General features: G+C 33.0%; 3 protein-coding genes across 3 annotated transcripts; all 3 read right to left on the bottom strand.

The window, feature by feature from the left end:
* Positions 1-1,281: 1,281 nt before the first annotated feature.
* LOC102630908 (senescence-specific cysteine protease SAG39-like) lies at positions 1,282-2,583 on the bottom strand. The gene is made up of 2 exons (XM_052432916.1): positions 2,115-2,583; positions 1,282-1,982 (listed from the first exon to the last, which is right to left on the bottom strand). Exons 1-2 carry the CDS (start codon positions 2,545-2,547, stop codon positions 1,390-1,392), a joined length of 1,026 nt encoding a protein of 341 aa, XP_052288876.1. The 5' UTR covers positions 2,548-2,583; the 3' UTR covers positions 1,282-1,389.
* Positions 2,584-9,238: 6,655 nt separating this feature from the next.
* On the bottom strand, positions 9,239-10,882 carry LOC102631207 (senescence-specific cysteine protease SAG39-like). Its single transcript, XM_052432917.1, has 2 exons — positions 10,161-10,882; positions 9,239-10,036 (listed from the first exon to the last, which is right to left on the bottom strand). The coding sequence occupies exons 1-2, from the start codon at positions 10,591-10,593 to the stop codon at positions 9,444-9,446; spliced, it is 1,026 nt and encodes a 341-aa protein (XP_052288877.1). The 5' UTR covers positions 10,594-10,882; the 3' UTR covers positions 9,239-9,443.
* Positions 10,883-14,236: 3,354 nt separating this feature from the next.
* Positions 14,237-17,913, bottom strand: LOC102606613 (hypothetical protein). Its single transcript, XM_006468950.3, has 2 exons — positions 17,240-17,913; positions 14,237-14,528 (listed from the first exon to the last, which is right to left on the bottom strand). Exon 1 carries the CDS (start codon positions 17,795-17,797, stop codon positions 17,273-17,275), a length of 525 nt encoding a protein of 174 aa, XP_006469013.1. The 5' UTR covers positions 17,798-17,913; the 3' UTR covers positions 14,237-14,528; positions 17,240-17,272.
* Positions 17,914-20,654: the final 2,741 nt, after the last annotated feature.

The raw sequence follows: 20,654 nt of genomic DNA, 5'->3' as shown, positions 1-20,654 counted from the left end.
ATAGAGCTTTCGTATGAGCTTCATGAAAGAGAAACGCTTAGTTTGAGAGAAAAGAGAAAAAGTTTTAAGCTTTGATTGTTTTTATAATTTTTTATTTATATGAATGATCACAAGACATGATTTTTTTCACAATGATTTGACAATTCACTGTGCTCATGTCAATCAAAATGTATAAAAATTATGCTTGTCAAATTAAATTACTAAATTACCCATAATTAACCATATGAGATCTACCGTTGGCATTCCGTAAGGGGGTCTTTACTAATAAATGGATCTTGGCTATCTAAGTGTAAAAGACCCAAAGCTCAAGGGAGAAAAGTAAAAATTACCCATTTTATTATCTCTCCGAAGAAATTTTCTCTCATTGTTTTAGTTTTCTTTTTTTTCCCCCGACACATTTCAGCTGATGATGTTCCTGTGATGAGTTGAAGTTGCAAAATGAACCCGCACGAAATTTATTCCTTTACCAAGCTGTAAAAGGCATGTGTTCGCACTAAATTTCGTTCGGACCTGCACAGGGATATCAATTAGTATTAATAATACTTTTGTGTCATGTGATTTATTGAATGAGACATTTTAGAATACACTTATTGTATTTCATCACATATGACATGCGGAAATAAATTAAATATAATTATTAATTACATAATAACTTTTAAAAATAAGTACATATATATCACACATACATTAAGTCGGTGCAATACAATAGAATTACTTTAGAATATCTCCATCGCTCTGCTAATTAGTTGTGATTTTGTGAGAAATAATTTAGATTTTTTTTAGGATCTAGAAATCTCACATATTGCTCTGTTTTTTATTCTGATAGTGAGGCTTCTATGAAGCGATAATTCTGAGGACCTGATAGAATATTGTAAGAGTACGTTTTTGAAAGACATGACTGTCGCTTCTTTTGGTGACATGACGAGAAGTTGAGAACATCTGGTTTCCTTAGTTATAATGATTTGGAGAAAGCTCAATGTAAGTGTTTGATCAAATGCATTATATTACCCAAAAAGAAGAAAAAAAATCACGCTGCTATGTTTTAATAATGCTGCCCAATATTACATTCCTATTATTGGCTGGAAGAGTTATAATTGGTTACAAAACTTATCAAATGCATTATGCTCCTGAACCTCTTCGCACTCTATATTTTAAAAAAAAAAAAAACACACAAATACTGCCGATGGTTTTATAATTGGTTAAGTGAACAAAGTGGTTCTATGGCGATTACTGATAGTAATTGAGAACGAAAATGTCATCATACATATCATAAACAATCACTAAATTATAAATAGTTTTATAAATAGTAATACAAAAGCATACACAATATTTTTACACACTGAAGTCAATAGAAGGCATAATTAATTATTTGTCTTGATATTTTGATTTTTATGCAGTGGGGTAAGAGGCTTGCATCGCAATTCCACAGAGGCCTTGCTTGGCATCAATATCCCTTTGCATCCTTATGTATCCTTCCTCTCCCCAGCTTGTGCCCCATGAATTTTTCACCAGCCAATACTTGGTCCCATCATCAGCAGCTCCATAACCAACAGCAGTGACACCATGGTCCAATTCAGTGCCACAGTCTCCGGTAAACACGCCGCTGGAGTAGAACTGGAAATCAGAGCCTCCGGCATCAATTGCAACCGAAACCGGTTGATTAGCAACAGCATTCATCAGTGCTGTCTCACTGTTGGCCGGCACATCCTCGTGTCCATTAATCTTGGCCGCATGATTTGCTTCCTCTTTGGCGTTGCATTTTCCATCAACTCCCTTGTAAGGATAGTTTATCTCAGTTGTTATCCCCTTGTTCTTTTGAACGAATTGGAATGCATTGTCCATCAAACCACCGTTGCATCCTTCATCTTCACCCTTGACATCACAATCCACCAACTCTTGCTCCGACAGAGAGGCTAATTTTCCAGTTGTTAGCTGATTAATTCCTTCGATAGCTGCCACTGCCGAAAATGCCCAGCAGCATCCTGTATACACACATTTATATATATCATTCTGCAAAGTGTTTGATAAATATATAATATGCTCGTCCTTGTTATTCGGACGCAGCTAAAGAAAACGAACTCCAATATACTAAATGACAAAATGAAAAAACTGACCGCATTGTCCTTGATCCTTGACGGGTGTGACAGCGCCTTTCTTCCGCCAGTCCATGGTGGAAGGCACCGCAGTAACATTTTCGTACTTGAATGGACCTGTTTGTTCGGAACACATGTGGCCCTTGAATCTGTTTCGTGAGGCTTTGAACTCTTCATTAGTAAGATCAGCAAATTCATTGACGGCTAGCTTGTAAGGTTTCTCACTAGCCTTGTTGAAAGCTTCAATATTTGCAACGTTTTGTTTGAAAATGGTGAACCGCTTCTCCTTCTCAGCGTTGTCCCTGTACACGCGTCCGTAGCGAGCCGTCCATTGCTCGTACCTCTCGTACATAGCTGCATCTTGCAGCGTACGAGACGACATGGCTTGTGGACTCCAAGCTCCTAATAAGATCAGGGCCAAACAAAGGCATTGCTGCTGGCTTGTGAATGCCATTTCAATTAGTTTAGCTGCTGTGAATAGAGTAATTGATCAAAGTGAAGAGATACATGGAAACAAGGATCACTCCTGGGATTTATAGGCAAGTTCTTAGGCCCCATTGAAGATTGTGATTATTAGTATCAAACGAAAGCTTCGATTATCAGCGTGGCTGAGAGGATATTCTGATTTTGACCCATAAAATTAACTGAGTTGAACCAACAAGACGTACAAACCGTTATGCAAGCTCTTGCCGTACCGTTACATTCTTTGTGTTGAAGGTTTGACATAAGAATTGGATGCAAGTTTGAGCAATATATAGATGATTGAGACGTTGAGTAGCTGAAGAATAAGTTACATATTCACAATTGCTGAAACGTACGTCTACATTTAGGCCCGAAAAGACAGACATCTTGAGATTGGATTAGTTTTTGCTTTTTGAAAACATTTTCAACGGTATTTAAAAAATAAAATAAAATAAAACCGAATCTGATGCCGTTTTTGTTTTGCCAAACTCAGCCAGGGGCCCAGGGCCAACAAATGAGCTGGGCCTGAATCCATCGGTAAGAAGTTAGCTTAGGTTCCGACATATATTACATTTTATATATGGGTCCTTCTATCTTACATGCATGTAAGATACATTCCTCTCACATGAATGGTATGTGGGTCCCACACATGTACTATTCATGTGAGGGGAATGTATCTTACATGCATGTAAGATAGGGTTTACCTTTATATATAGATTAATATGATCCATATTTTTCAAGTAACAGTATGTTTAATTTATAATTTTTTTTTATGCCTTTGTTTATCACTTTATTGCGCTTCATTTGCACATTTGGGGTCGTTCGATTAAATTATTAAGGCGTGTGTATATATAGAATTTTGGATCAAAGTGCTGATGTTTATAGATATCGTGTCAAGTGTGTATTTATAAGAACATATACTTTTCATTTTTTTTAAGAACATACAGTTAATATTCAAATATATGTATTTTCTTTTCTTTTTTTTAATCATAAAAGGGCTCTTAAGAGAGTTAAGGCAACACTAAGCGGGAGTGTGCAACCCCATAAACATCATTATTCAATATGCTAAGCATATTTGGAGAAATATATTGAAAGCATTGTAAACCCAAAGGAAACGAAAAGCTGTATGAAGCAAGGAAATCTGCTGCTGCATTGCCTTCCGGTAGATATGGTCCACTTTGATCAGCCAATCACGATGGAGGAGATCTTGGATGGCCTAAATGAGAGTAAAATAGAAAAGTTTGATGGGAGAATAAAATTTTGGCTTGAAATTTTCAAAGCCTATGAACTAAAAAATAGAAAAGTTTAGAAGAATGAGTTTTGGCCTGAAGTTTTCAAAACATGTGAAGTAGAACTAGAAAAGTTTGATGGGATAATAAATTTTGGCTTGAGGTAGATTGAAGTCAAGATATATATACTGATCCAATATATGTTTTATAAGAAAATCAAGGGTAATGTAAATCTCAAAACACCTAAAGCTGTATAGACAATCAAGACAATTTAAAAAAGATTGTTGGAATAGAGCAGGTTCAGCAAGTAGCTCTAAATTAGTTGATACAAATACTAATAGTGTCAGCTAGCTGTATGGCACTTTTCTCCATGAGAGACTAGTCTATTGTTTTTGGTGTGCTATAGAAGAGGATGTGTAACTAATAGCGAGTCTACAAGGTTTACACTTAAGGCATAGTTGGGCATTTATGCAAAATGTATGGAGGAATTTTTATGTTGATGGTTGAGAACTCTTAAGGAAGCCGAACATGAGAATGGGTATTTTCAACAATGTGATCGACATGTATTGAATATATGCACTCTGCGCACGATGGAGTATGATAATTCTTGATATAAAGAATTATAGTTGCTGGATAAAGTATAAGATTTCATCCACAGTGGAGCGATTCTTATAAGCCCTATGCAAGTGTGGTTTGGTGAAGTAAAGATGGTGGGGACAACATGGTTATATGCATAAATGGTGGGTCATATTTTATCATGTTATTAAAAAAACTCGCAAAGGTGAAGATTGTTAGGAAATATGTCTCTTCAATAAGGATTTGTAAATCCTAAATTATAATATTTCCTAGGTTTTTCTTATTTAGTGGTTTTCTAATTTAAAAGGATTTTTTATCTAAGGAATAACTAATTTTTTTAGGACTTAACTTATTCAAGGAAGAATTCAATTTAAAAAGAAATACTACTTGAACAAGAAATAATTACTATATATAAAGAGGTTGGGTTCACTCGGTAATCACTCAATTTTCTCTACAAGTAGATAATTTCAGTGTGAGAGAAACAACAGGTGTACTGAGAGCCTTGGGTATTATTAGGGTTTTGTAATAAATTTTTTCACGTAATAAAATTTTCACTCGTCATCCTTGGCAACCACAACTTTATTGGTATTACTGCAATGTGGTGGTGGAACAAACTCAGATCTGTTGGACGAAAGGATAGGGATCTAGCAATGGCTTCGACCGAAGGGCATTGTTGAGTTATTTTACTATTATTACTTTATTATTATTGTTATCTTGGTTATTATTATTTCATTACTTTCAGCTAGAGCTGGCAAAATTTGACACGACCCGATTACCCGACACGAACACGACATAAATAAATGGGTATGGGTCGTCAAATTTAACACGATTATTAAATGGGTCGGGTCCGGGTCAACACGATTTTTTTCCGTGTCGAGTTTGGGTTAAAATTCTTGACCCATTTACCCGATCAATAACCCGATTATATTTTCTATTTTAAAATAATTTACATATTCTTATAATTAAAACTCAAATATTAGAGATGATTTTCTTTTTTTTATTCTTTAAAAGGGTGAATATAAACACAATGTTTTATTTATAAAATTTTACATATATTTAGAGCTTCAATAGTGTAAATGTGTAAAAATTGATAGACATGTATATTTTATAATATTGATATATAATATTATATATATATATAATTAAAACATCAATAGTGTACATGTGTAATATATTGGTAGATATGTATATTTTATAATATCGATAAATTATGTATGTATGTATGTATGTATGTATGTATTTATGTACATACGCATATATGATAGTGTGTAAATATTTGATGTAACTTTTGTTCAATATATAGATATTAAACGGCTTATTGGGTAACCCGATTATTTTTCCGTGTCGGGTTTGGGTCTCAACATTTTGACATGATTATTAAATGGATCGGGTTTGGGTCGACGTAAATTTGACACGACACAAAACTGACACGACACGAACACGACCCGATGACCCGTTTTGCCAGCTCTACTTTCAGCATTGCAAAATAGTAAAACAGCACAAATAAATGATTTCTAATTAGTTAAAAAATTAATAAATTAAAATTTGTGATTTAGAGGATAATTTGTCCTTCAAATTTTATTATAAATATAAAATGTTGGGAAAAAATTTAGTAAAAGTCATTCTTTTCCTAGTAATGTCAATATGATGTCAGCATTTTAGTAACAGGGTTAATGAAAATGTGGTAAAATCTATAATTTTTTAAAATATAGTAATGAAAAACTTTACAAAGGAGGACTTCTTGCACTGTTTTTTTTTTTCCCCGCAATATCTTAAAATGGATGTGGATACAATTCTAGGATCAATTTTGTTTTTCGTTATTCTATATGACAATTTGAAATTGATGCTATCTAGTTTGAAAAAGCTTCTATCTATATATTAGGGGTGGGCAAAATATCCGATCTGATCCGACCCGATCCGAAAAATTTCAGGTTCAGATCGGATCGGGTTATAAAGAACACCCGATCGGATGAAGATGGTGAAACCTGATCGGGTTGTGATCGGATCGGGTCAAATCCGATCCTATCCGAAAACCCAATCGGGTTGCTTTAAAAAAAAAAACCTAAATCTAAACACACACGCCACACACAAACAACCTAAATGGCTAAACAGAACAGATACGAACACTACGGCTCACAGCCTCACACCAACACTCTCCGTGTTCTTTCTCTTCACTCTCTTCTTTCTCTTCTTTCTCACAACTCACACAAACAACTCTCTTTTTTCTCTTCATTGTCTTCTTTCTCTTCTTTCTCGCAACAACAAAACTACAGACGGTTAGCACAGCAGCGGGCCACATGCAGCACACCACTCGACTAGATCTACTGCACTGACGACAGGATCTGCTTGCTGCTGCATCGACGGTTGCTGCACTTCACTTCGATCTAATCTGCTTTTTCGGTAGCCACCGACAAAACCTGTGAAGCCATGAGCCATCGACGAAACCCGTTGCCGCTTGATCCATCGGCTGCCGCTTGACCCGCGCGAAGCAATCCATGGTTGTTCTTCCAACGAGACCGAGACTGAGATTCATGACACCAAGTCCTCCAAGCTCACAACTTTTTCAATTCTATTTCAGTTTATATTTTTTTATGATGGTCACTGGAAAGTGGAAATGGACTAAAATGAACTAGTGATCTTGTAATTATTAAATAATTATTAAACAACCCAAAATTAACACAAATGACTCTTTTTTGTCCTTAACCCGAATTGATCCGAAATTGATCCGAATTTTAGATCCGATTCGACCCGACCCGAATATAACCCGATCCGATCCGATCCGATCTAAAATTTGGGTTGAGTTCGGATGAGTTTCTCTCTAACCCGATCAACCCGAAATCCGATCGGGTTGATCCGAACCCGATTTTGCCCACCCCTACTATATATCATTTTAGTTTAATATAAATTAAGTTGTGCTTGTCATCAACCAATTAAAAGTTTGGTTTGAAGTTATTGACCAAGCCAAAAAGCAACCTTATCCCTTTATACCATATATATTAAACTAAATCTTAATAATTCAAAATTAAAAAGATTTACTGACATTTGGTAAATCACCTAAAGCTGACAAATTAAATTACCAAAGTAAATTACACCAGGTGTATCGTTATTTTCGTCAGCTTTCTTTTAATTTTTTTTTTCAATTAACAAAGTAAATTGGACGAGGTGTATTGTCATTTTCTTGAGGTGAATTCAAGATTGTTCAAATTGTAAAATCATTAATTACTGACACTGGTAAATGACCTAAAGCAATATGATTATAATTCAATTCGTGACAATCATAAGTAGCAAGTTCATATTTCTTTAATCATTGATAAATAATTTGTTGGATACTACACAATGTAGTTACCCCAAAAAATATAATTCCAAAATCAATTCTCTCAAATATCTATTTAAAATCTCCAATCAACAATACGCAAATCTATATGACATGCCAATGCATACTTGAGAAGCAATACACTTATCAAATTCAAAATGGATTTGACCGAAAAAGTAATCTGAGGTGGGTAAAACATCTATATTTATGAGTCTATGACTGCTTGTTTGTACTAATTATGGTCCTATAATTAATTATGTAGATCTATATATAACTAATCAATGAAAGTATAATATAATATTTTGTAAACATGACATAATTTTATTCGTTAATCTTATAAAAAATTTAAAAGAAAGTTAAGGCAAATAAAAATACACCTGGTCCAATTTACTTTGTTAATTTGAAAAAGGAAAAATGATAAACGGACCGAGTGTACTGATATTTCTAACAGCCAAATAGCCAAATCGCCGAAACCCTAACGATCTGCTCGACGTTGGTGCAAATCTCCTTATAAGTCGAATGCTCCCTTTGCCTCAGCTGGATGCCGGTCTGGCGGCGGTGTCTAACTGGCAAACTTTTCTTCCTTTGTTCTATGGCTTACTACTCTCTTTGTTTCGGAGTTTCTAGTTGATGTTTGCACTTAACATTAATTTAGCTGCATTTATAAATCCATCTTACCTTGTTTTAAGCTCCACGTTAAGAAGCTATTTTATTATCTCTCTGAAGAAATTTTCTCTCTCATTTCTTAATTTTCTTTTTTTTTTCCCCGACACATTTCAGCTGATGATGTTCCTGTGACGAGTTGAAAGTTGCAAAATGAACCCGCACGAAATTTATTCCTTTACCAAGCTGTAAAAGGCATGTGTTCGCACTAAACTTCGTACGGACTTGTACAAGGATATCAATTATTATTAATAATATTTTTATGCCATGTGATTTATTGTATGAGATATTTTAGAATATATTTATTTTATTTCATCACATATGACATGCGGATAAAAATTAAATATAATTATCAATTGCATAATAATTTTTTAAAATAAATACATATATGTCACGGTGCAATACAATAAAATTACTCTTGAATATCTCCATTGCTCTGCTAATTAGCTGTGATTTTTGTGAGAAATAATTTAGATTTCTTTTAGGATCTAGAAATCTCACCTATTGCTCTGTTTTTATTCTGATAGTGAGGCTTTTATGGAGCGATAATTCTGAGGACCTGATAAGAATATTGTAAGAGTACGTTTTTTAAAGACATGACTGTCGCCTCTTTTGGTGACATGACGAGAAGTTGAGAACATCTGGTTTCCTGAGTTATAATGATTTGGAGAAAGCTCAATATAAGTGTTTGATCAAATGCGTTATATTACCCAAAAAGAAGAAAAAAAATCACGCTGCTATGTTTTAATTATGCTGCCCAATATTACATTCCTATTATTGGCTAGAAGAGTTACAAGCTCCTGAACCACTTCGCACTCTATTTTTTTTTTTTAAATAAAAAAAAAACACAAATACTGCCGATGGTGTTATAATTGGTATAAGTTAACAAAGATGGTTCTATGGCGATTGCTGATAGTATTTGAGAACGAAAATGTCATCATACATATTATAAACAATCACTTAATTATACATAGTTTTACGAACTCATGTCAGCAATCAGCTAGACGAATTTCTCCAGTTGTAATAATACAAAAGCATACACAATATTTTTACACACTGAAGTGAAATAGAAGGCATAATTAATTATTTGCCTCGATATTTTGATATTTATGCAGTGGGGTAAGAGGCTTGCATGGCAATTCCACAGAGGCCTTCCTTGGCATCAATATCCCTTTGCATCCTTATGTATCCTTCCTCTCCCCAGCTTGTGCCCCATGAATTTTTCACCAGCCAATACTTGGTCCCATCATCAGCAGCTCCATAACCAACAGCAGTGACACCATGGTCCAATTCAGTGCCACAGTCTCCGGTAAACACGCCGCTGGAGTAGAACTGGAAATCAGAGCCTCCGGCATCAATTGCAACCGAAACCGGTTGATTAGCAACAGCATTCATCAGTGCTGTCTCACTGTTGGCCGGCACATCCTCGTGTCCATTAATCTTGGCCGCATGATTTGCTTCCTCTTTAGCGTTGCATTTTCCATCAACTCCCTTGTAAGGATAGTTTGTTTCAGTTGTTATCCCCTTGTTCTTTTGAACGAATTGGAATGCATTGTCCATCAAACCACCGTTGCATCCTTCATCTTCACCCTTGACGTCACAATCCACCAACTCTTGCTCCGACAGAGAGGCTAATTTTCCAGTTGTTAGCTGATTAATTCCTTCGATAGCTGCCACTGCCGAAAATGCCCAGCAGCATCCTATATACACACATTTATATATATCATTATGCAAAGTGTTATATAAGTATTTAATATGCTCGTCCTTGTTACTCGGACGCAGCTAAAGAAAACAAACTCCAATATACAAAATGAAAAAACTGACCGCACTGTCCTTGATCCTTGACGGGTGTGACAGCGCCTTTCTTCCGCCAGTCCATGGTGGAAGGCACCGCAGTAACATTTTCGTACTTGAATGGACCTGTTTGTTCGGAACACATGTGGCCCTTGAATCTGTTTCGTGAGACTTTGAACTCTTCATTAGTAAGATCAGCAAATTCATTGACGGCTAGCTTGTAAGGTTTCTTACTAGCCTTGTTGAAAGCTTCAATATGTGCAACGTTTTGTTTGAAAATGGTGAACCGCTTCTCCTTCTCAACGTTGTCCCTGTACACGCGTCCGTAGCGAGCCGTCCATTGCTCGTACCTCTCGTACATAGCTGCATCTTGCAGCGCACGAGACGACAAGGCTTGTGGAATCCAAGCTCCTAATAGGATCAGGGCCAAACAAAGGCATTGCTGCTGGCTTGTGAATGCCATTTCAATTACTCGTATTAGTTTAGCTGCTATGAATAGAGTAATTGATCAAGTGAAGAGATACATGGAAACAAGGATCACTCCTGGGATTTATAGGCAAGTTCTTAGGCCCCATTGACGATTGTGATTATTAGTATCAAATGAAAGCTTCGATTATCAGCGCGGCTGAGAGGATATTCTGATTTTGACCCGTAAAATTAACTGAGTTGAACCAACAAGACGTACAAACCGTTAAGCAAGCTCTTGCCGTACCGTTACATTCATTGTGTTGAAGGTTTGAGAGAAGAATTGGATGCAAGTTTGAGCACTTTATAGATGATTAAGACGTTAAATAGCTGAAGAATTAATTACACATTCACAATTGATGATACGTACGTCCACATTTAGGCCCGAAAATACAGACATCTTGAGATTGGATTAGTTTTTGCTTTTTGAAAACTTTTTTAACAGTATTTAAAAAATAAAATAAAATTGAACTTGTTGCCGATTTAGTGTTGCCAAACCGAGCCAGGGGCCCAGGGCCAGCAAATGAGCTGGGCCTGAATCCATCGGTGAGAAGCTAGCTTAGGTTCCGACATATATTACATTTTATGTATAGATTAATATGATCCATATATTTGAAGTAACAATATGTTTAATTAGTTAATATTTTTTTTTATGCCTTTGTTTATCACTTTATTGCGCTTCACTTGCACACTTGGGGTCGTTCGATTAAATTATTAGGGTGTGTGTATATATAGAATTTTGGATCAAAATGCTGATGTTTATAGATATCGTGCCAAGTGTATATTTATAAGAACATATACTTACTATTTTTTTTTAAGAACATACAGTTAATATTCAAATATATGTATTTTCTTATCAAGTACGTATTTACAAGAACATATAATTTTCTTTTTTCTTTTTTCTTTTTTCTTTTTTCTTTTTTCTTTTTTAAGAACATACAGTTAATATTCAAGTGTATGTATTTTCTTACCAACAATTACAATCACAGTCTTAAACTCTGTTTTTTTTTGTTATATCTTAAAAATTTTGGCTTTGTCAATTTTGTTTGTGTTTTGTGTTTCAAATTTTATAACACTTATCCGCAGGAATATATTTATTTAAGAGGAATAGAGGGTGGGTTAATTCAGGTAACAACAATCAACCACCTAATAACCATTGCCTAAATGAATTGAGGTTTGGATCAACAAGATTTACAGCACCAACATTATAACAACATCATATGAAATCGCACACTACCCGGCGTGAGGCCTAACCCATTGAAGTGTTTAGCAGTCGGTTAGGTCTTAATCATTCCCCATTAATTACTCGTTTCCATAATGTGCCTACAAGTCAAAGTCCTATAACTGGAAAGTAGAAACTAATTCACGTAAGCGGAGAACAAGCACATACAGACAAAATGCTCAGTAATCGAGCAGACCGATTCATTGAATGTAACTAGGAAGTGTCATGAAGATCATGAAAAACACACTTCAAATAATTTGTACATACGTTTAATTAAGTTCTTCATTTCTTTTCAGTCTTTTCCACATTTTAACTTTGCCACAAATTTCAAAGGTCTTTTCCAAAGTTCTGAAACTCGAGAGATTTTAGAGTATATCGAAGAGGATCTCCATGTTATGTTTAAGTAACTTACACTCACGTACAGTAACGGTAGCTATCGGTGGAACTTATTATTATTGTTGTGTGCTAACAAACGTAATTTAGTACTGGCCATATCAAAGATATTACATAGAAATTTTGGAATACATTAAAGATATCATATTTAATTAATGTATATATATTATGAGTAATAAAATAGTCACAAACTCTTGTATAAATTTATTTTATATAAATTAATGTGGCGTTAATTCATTAGTTGAATTAAATATCTCTTAACCCATTCTATTATACAAAATAAGTTTATACAAAAATTTGTGCATGTATCATCACTCATATATTATGTGTATTTATTTTTAAAATAATCCTATAATTAATAATTATATTACTTAAGTATAATATCTATAATGTACTCTAGTTCTTATGTTGATACTTTTTTCTATGCCGAATACAGAACACTGCAGACTCTACTCTTTAGGTCATGCGGCTGCCGTAGAGACAAACTTCATCTTTTTCATTTGTCGAACCAACAACCGTTCCTTAGAAAAGAGGGATTTATTAGGACTCAAAAGACATATATTTGATACTCTTTAACCGTTTCAGTCAAGAATTTAACCATAAGAGAGTATGAATACATACTGGAAGTACCTAAGATTAATTATTTCATATTTGAGACGGGACAATATTGACCATTAGAATTCGAATTAGAATTAAGTATCCTGCAAAACCCTAAATCTAGGCCCCCATGTGAATTAAAGAGAAACATTTAAGAATTTTGATTTGACCCGTCCGTCGATGCCCTAATCTTGCATGTTTTATGTTTTAGCTATTTTCTTTTTTTAGTATATAATATTATTTTATTTTTAAATTTTCTTAAAGAATTAAAGCATATCTAATCAGCACGCACCAACAATTCCAAAAGCCAGTTGCTAATAATAATATCCCATGGATTATATATATGGAAGCAGTCAAGCAGACATCGGTTCATGTCGAGGCAATAAATTAATCTTCAATAGACCGATCACAAGTTTAATTAGTGTTAAATAATAATAATACATATATCATCAATATCTGATTATATTAAAATTAGAGATAAATTAAAAAATAAAATACACAGCACATCCCTAATTTAAAATATTTTCAAGGATTTCTTATGGGAATATATAAGATTTTCGCCTGCTTTATGCTTGCCATTGCACCATCTACCATTTTTTTTTCTTTGACAATAATAATAATTACAGTATCCTTATCAATTCCCCTAGCTAGATGATTTCCATCAGGGAGTGGGAAGTGTGGATTCCTTTAACTCCAATGTTTACTTTCTCATTTAAGGAAGGGAATGGGAGTGAGAATTTCCCACCTCCTTCTTTTATCCTTTTTTTTATTAAATATAATATAATTATATTTATATAATTTCAATAGTATTATATTTATTTTATATTAATAATAAATAATAAATAATAATTTGTTCTAAGAAAATATTAATTTTATACTATATTATTAATAATAATATTTCATTTGTGTTGCTCTTATCAAGAATTTTTAATTTACATAATTAAAATTAGTAAAAAAATGCTATTTACATAATTAAGAATATTAATAATTATTATTAATGTATATAATTAAAATAAATAATTTATTTTATAAATATACTTCTTTTATTCATTTTGTAATTAAGAAGTACAATTCTTTACATAAGGATAAAACGATAATCTAAAACAATTCATTCTTAATTCAAGACAAAGGAAACACATAAATAGGATTCTGATTCATATTCCATACTCCTATTCCAATATAAGTAAACAACATACACCCACTCTCACTCTACCCTCCCAATCTCTTAATTCCCACTCCTCATAATTCTCACTCCAATCCAAGAACTAAATGCTATCACAGTGGAGAGGAAGCAATGCATTGAGTTTAGGTACCCACGGCTCCATTGAAGTAACATAATTGCTTTCAATAATAATAACCTCAAAATACTATATCTATATCTATATCTATATCTATATCTATATATATATTTAGAATGTTGCTAGTGGCGGATTTGAACAATATGTAATTAACACAAATTGCATAAAAAGTTTGTGATATGCTAGGAGCTTACAAATTCCCAAATTGCAGACAAGTTAAAAGAAAATCCGATTACCAATATTCCAGGAGAGTCGTCATATTGCATATCAACTCCCTTGATCACTTCTGATACCGTCGAGGTTCATAGAAAAATAAAAAAAGAAAATTCCTTGATCACAGACATAGTAGGAGAAGCTGAAATTAACGTAGAACTGAAACTGCAATAGCCGCTCACAAACCCTTCCACAGATTCATTAGCAATCCTGCAACAAAATAAATTATCATATTCAGAAGTGGCAAAAACTCACAAGGTAGTAAATTGTCAGATTTGTTTTTTGTCCTCTCTCCCATGCATCTCGATTCTTGCAATTAGTTGATATACAGATCATTAATCATCAATATCCAATTCAATAAATGACTCTAACTAGATGAATATAGCAACCAAAATTTATGTAGTTTATAGCCTGTATGAATGCATAGAAAGAGTCCGTAATAAAAGTATTTGTATTAAATATTAGGAAAGAGTTTATTATTGGTGATTAATAAATAAATAAAAAATAAAGAAGTTAAGTTCTGTTCCTACATTACCGTTAAAAGACACAGGGTAAAAGAATTTTGAAAACTCAAGTAAGCTCATATAAGTATATGTATTAAATTTTTATGAAAATTACTCAATGATTTCAATATCTTGAAAATCATCACCCGTTGGTTAATGAAGGATGAGAAAATGATGAAGAACTATGGAAAAACATGCACTCATCATTTTCCATCATATATTCAAGGGAAAAATCAGTCCACTGCAAAAAAAAAAAAAAAAGGTCAATTACACAGATGCATTAACTTGATCATGCACGATAGATAAGCCTCTCTTGAGGTGTATGTATACAAATAAAGAAAACAAAATGTGGATGCATGTAAATAAAGAAGACAACAAAATCTAAAGGACTATTTCATTTAAGATGATTCAGGTTCACTTAAACCACAAATAAGGTCTCATTTTCAATACTGGAATAGGAAATTCATTAACTATTTATATTTTTTTAGCTTCTAGTTCGGAAATCCTAGAATTTATAAAATTTGGGAACTCATTTACAATATTGTAAATAGGATCTGAACTTTATAAAGTCTAGGATTCTCAAATTATATATATATATCCCCGCACGCTTGCGCACACATTCATATACACAACGTACCAACACGGGTAAGATCTTTTGGTTTAAAAACATTAAGTCTAAGGTTCAAACCCTGCTCACATGGATGGAAAAGGGATTGTGGCTACCACTAGGCTAAATAAAATGAAAAAATATATATATATGTAACTTTCCCATTATTGATCATTCATTTTATAAAGTAGGTTATTTGTCTTTTGGTGTATTAGAGTTTGTATATTTCTATCTTTTAATTTAATCTTTACTTTAATAAAATAAAGGGAACACCTCATTAGAAGCGGACTCATGTAAATCCTGGTCTCAAGGCTTTGAATACTCATTGTAAATTAAAGCTAGAGCATGCAACTATTTTCGTGTGTGATATGAGTATATTTATGATTCATACAAAAGAAAAATGAATTAGTAAAATTGATTGCATGTGTATTCTTTACGGAGGTTTTAAAGCTAAAGTGTGAGATTTTAAGATATCAAAGTGGTACAACTAAAGAAACCCTAGTTAACATGAATATCAAGGAACGTGAAAGTGAAGCCTTTCATCTCCACATGAAACTCCCAATCTCAATGCATGAATGTTCGGCTAATAGAGAATTTTAACTAAACATACACATTACAAACAGAAAATGCAATGTGGATATGACAAAAAAAGATTTGAGATGAATACAAGTAAACTAATTCTAGTCATTCAACACTATTCAAATTATTTTCGTCAGCTAATTAGAAAGGAAAATGGAGAGCACAATCATGAAGATCAGCGACAAGAACATGTGAGATGCAAAGGCTTTAAACATGATAGGAGCAGGAAAATGTGAAGCGAAAAATAAGAATTGTATTCTTTTAAAGCCCAAAGCTCATCACTCAGCCAGAATTTGATCATGACCCCAAGAAAAGGTCTATTTCCCAAACAAATCTGAGATCCAATATCAAAGCTGTAAGCTTACTGTCCCACAAAATCTGAATTAGACGACATGCAAAATCTAGTGAAGGTACAAAAGCCTACAACAAATGCAGATACAAATTTTCAAAACTGCCCTCGCAAAGTTCTTCTGCATTAAGGAAAAGCAAACAGTGGGGCAATTCTGGTTAACCAAACTAACATTACTGATATTAAATTAGGATTAAGTTTGTATTAAATAATGGATTTTTTATCATTAATAAGTTTGTTTATATTTGGAAAAGCAATCTTAAAGCATGAAAGACGACTACAAAATAATTTATTAATTAAGGAGATTTTTGAGAAACCTTAAAACTTTGATTAATCACTTTTAGTCAATCATTTGCTTATTTAACATATATATTAACATGAAAAAGTGCATACTATATCTTACTTGACCATTCATGGGGGCAGAAAATCTTCAGAATCTTAAAAAGAACCATATTAATTAAGGAAAAGTTAACATGAATTTAATAGATACTAAATTCAATCGCCAACATTACAATCTTTTTCATAATTATTCATGTACGCACGTATGTCTCTGTGTTGTGTAGTGCGTGTGTGTAACTACTGGTATTTGAGATCAGTTTTCCCGAGAAAATTAACAAGCACCTTCACTAGTTTCTTTTAGACCAAACAAACGTTATATAGGATATATACATTGTCAACATTGCATCTAATATCTTTGACAGTTGAAAAGTTACTACATGTTGCAATCGGATTAGGGTTTTGGCTAAAGGGGCAGTAGTGGTTTAGTGTGAAGAATTATTGAGCTCAGATGGTATTACCACACTACACACATGTAATATTAATGCTTATACTTAAATATATAAATCAAAATACTATTTAACAATTAATGAAAATTAATTATTACCAATGTAATCCAGAGGAGCTGGCAAATGATGATTCAAGAAAAATGCATGGCGGAGCTTGATTCATCGCTAGCCTTGCCTTGGCTCGGCTTCTTCTTCTTCTTCTTATAAGGGATCCCTCTAGCCTTAGCTTGGCACTCCCTCACTTCCCTTAAATAAACCCTTATCGCGCCACTAGCGAAAGGATTTGTCTCCGGCGATCCTCCATTCTCTTCATAGGCAGCTCGAAGCCGACCGATGAGAGCATCAAGGCTGCCCCAAGCTTGCCGTAGAGGGCAAGTACAAGGAGCCGGCGGCTCGGGCTGGCCATAAAACATGCAGCCTTGGAGATGAACCTTTGTCTTGCCAAATTGATCAAGATAGCGAAGAAAGTCAAGCACATGATTGCAACTGCACTGAGACAAAGGAACCGGTGGCCTCTGGTTCTTTAGATACTGCCCAAAAGTGTTCCAGTCCCTTCTCTTTTGTGACTCATAGCGGCTAGGAGTAGCTGGCTGCTGCAGCTGATGATGATGATCTGATGATCCTTCAGCTATTTCCTTGCCTCTATCACTGGACATGGCTTGAGATTGATGAAGATGGTAAGTTAAATTTTGGTTGGTTTTGCTAAATAAGGCAAGAAATGGAATTTTTAGTTCTTAATTTTATTATATATATATATATATATTTTGTGAGATAGGTGAAATGAATAGGAGAAAATCGAGAGTGGAGGAAGATGAATATCAAATCGTGGGGACTAGACTAGACATGCCATGGGGGCCATGTGAAGTTGCTTTCACTATGTGTGTCATCTTTTTTTTTTTTTTTTTTCCTTCATCTTTCAAATTTATCTTTCTTTTTTTAATACGTTTTTCCCCTATTACATACAATTATTGTTTGTCCTTTTATTAACGTCAGCAATTAACAATTAATTGAGCCGAGTTGATGCTAATTTGTAATTACCATAGTACCATTAAACTTAATTATTGTTGGTGTGACAAATTCATACTTACTAGGTAGAAACTAGAAAGTGGGAATTGGACTAGGTTATTGCTATGGAGCCGTTCGAGGCATTTCATAGGTTGATAACAAAAACTTAATAAATAAAATATTATTGTACATATAACATGAATTAAAATAATGCATAACCTGCAGGTTTATAGTAGTTAGTAGAAGTAATTACCTAAACACAAATGCTGTTTAAATTTGACTCATTAAGGGCAAGAGATGGACGATGATGTGAAGGAGATCTAAAATTCAGATTTGTTGTTGATTTATTTTACATTTTAGTTGTCATTTTCTAAAACAGTAACTTCACGAATTAGGATCTACAAACTTATAATACAAAAGATACTAAATTATAAAGATAAATATACACATTAAGGCTTTTCTAGAACTGAGGCTTTTATATATGCCGGTTTCATGTCAGATTTTAGGAAGCAAAAGATCATGCAAGCCAAAAATTAATGGCCCTCTCTTGCTTGGATGCTTATTATTATTATTAATGCATGCATCGACCGATCACATCTATTTTCATTTGATTTCTGTTTTTAATTCCTTTTATTACTTACATTTTACAAGGACTTTATCGCTGATCAGGTACTGTTGATTGAAATTAGGTTGGCATGTGATGTGTGTATTATTTTGGCATTAATTTTTTTTCATTTTTTTAATAAGATTTTGGCATTAATTAAACCTAATGCCGTTTGATTTTGCCATACATAATGCGGCAATTAAATTCTCACTAGCCATAATTTAAGAGTGAGGAAACCTGAGGCACACGTCAATTTTTGATGGAGATGACAGCTGACCAATCTCACTGGGTCCCATCAGAAGATACCCTTTCGCTGATCGCCGTTGATCGATATCATCAAACTCACTGGTTCTTTCTGGCTATTAATTACTTGATAATATTATTACTATCATCAATAGTTAGATATTGACTCTGAATTTGATTCAAATTTAATCGAGCACTTATATTTGAACACCATCAAAGTAAAAAAATAAAATACTATTTATACCACAGTATTATTATAACACACCGTATGATAGCACTTTTTATACTACAATATCATCGTTTCTATCATGTTGATATTTTGTTGATAGCTGAATATCTTTCAATCAACTATATCGCTCGTGAAAATTTAAACCCTAAATCTTTAGATGGAGCAAATTATTAAAGTTGAAATCCAAACAAAAAACAATTGAAAAATCTAGGACGATGACTAAAATAATAATATTGTGTATAAACAGTGTGTTATTTTGGTGTGCAATATTACTATTCACTAAAAAGTGACTATTTTTCATCATCTTGGAATCTAAATATCAGTGCTCAAAACTACTATATCTGCCACTAAAGAAGAAAAGAAAATATACTCCAACACGCATATAGAAAGATTTGAACAATTGTTTTCATCAAGAATGAGATAATAAGATATCCACCACTCAATTAAAGAGTGATTTAACTATTTAAAAGTTAACAGACACAACCGGTAATAGTCCAAACAAAAAGGTTAAATACTCATTTAGTTTTTATATTTTAAGTTAACTGCTCATTTTATTTTTATATTTTAAAAAAAATCTCAAAACACCTCTGTTGTCAAGTATGTAACACTCTTACTTTCTTTTTCTTTTTCTTTTTCTTTTTCTTTTTCTTTTATATAATAATACTCTTGCAACAATTATAGGGACATTAATTAATTTATCTATAAAAAATTTAATTGACAAATTAACCAACAATTATTTATTAAGAAATTAACAATCCTTGCTAATAATTTTTTTTATAAAAAATTAATTTATCAAATTAACCTTAAAAGAAAAATAATAACAAAAAAGTTTGCAATAATTTTAATTTTACTAATGTCCCCAAAAATATTGTTGAAAGGGTATTATTATAAAATTCAAGAAAAAGTAATGATATAAGTGTAACATATATAACAATATGAGCATCTTAAAATATTTTTTAAAATATAGGAACTAAATAGATGCTTAATCCAAAATATAGAGTCTAAATTAGGATTTATCTAATAAAAAATACTGGATAGACTAATAGGATCAAGGACTTTCTCTTCATATAAAATATTAGATTGAATGCATCTTTCATCAAAACTAAATACTTAACTTATTTTCATCATTAATATTGTATGAGGAATTTTCAAAACTAAAGCCCTAATAACTTGGTTGAGTAATTTTTAAATAGTGTTCTTTGAGAGGTTATCTAAGTTTGAATTTTAAAGAGATATGAGACTAAAAAATTGATCTGTGAGTTGTTTATCTCCACATTTATCTATAAAAAATAAAAAAAACAAAAAAAAAAACCAGATATAATGCTCAAACTGGAAAGATTCCATTTTTAAGAAATTTCTATTCTTCTTTTAAGTTAATGATTTTTTTCGGTTTTGGTCCCTCTTGTACCTTCTGTTCTGTTAGCTTGTATCA

This window comes from Citrus sinensis, chromosome 2 (assembly GCF_022201045.2).
Source record: "Citrus sinensis cultivar Valencia sweet orange chromosome 2, DVS_A1.0, whole genome shotgun sequence".
Classification (NCBI taxonomy): Eukaryota; Viridiplantae; Streptophyta; class Magnoliopsida; order Sapindales; family Rutaceae; genus Citrus; species Citrus sinensis.
This window is presented reverse-complemented; position numbering and strand designations above follow the sequence as displayed.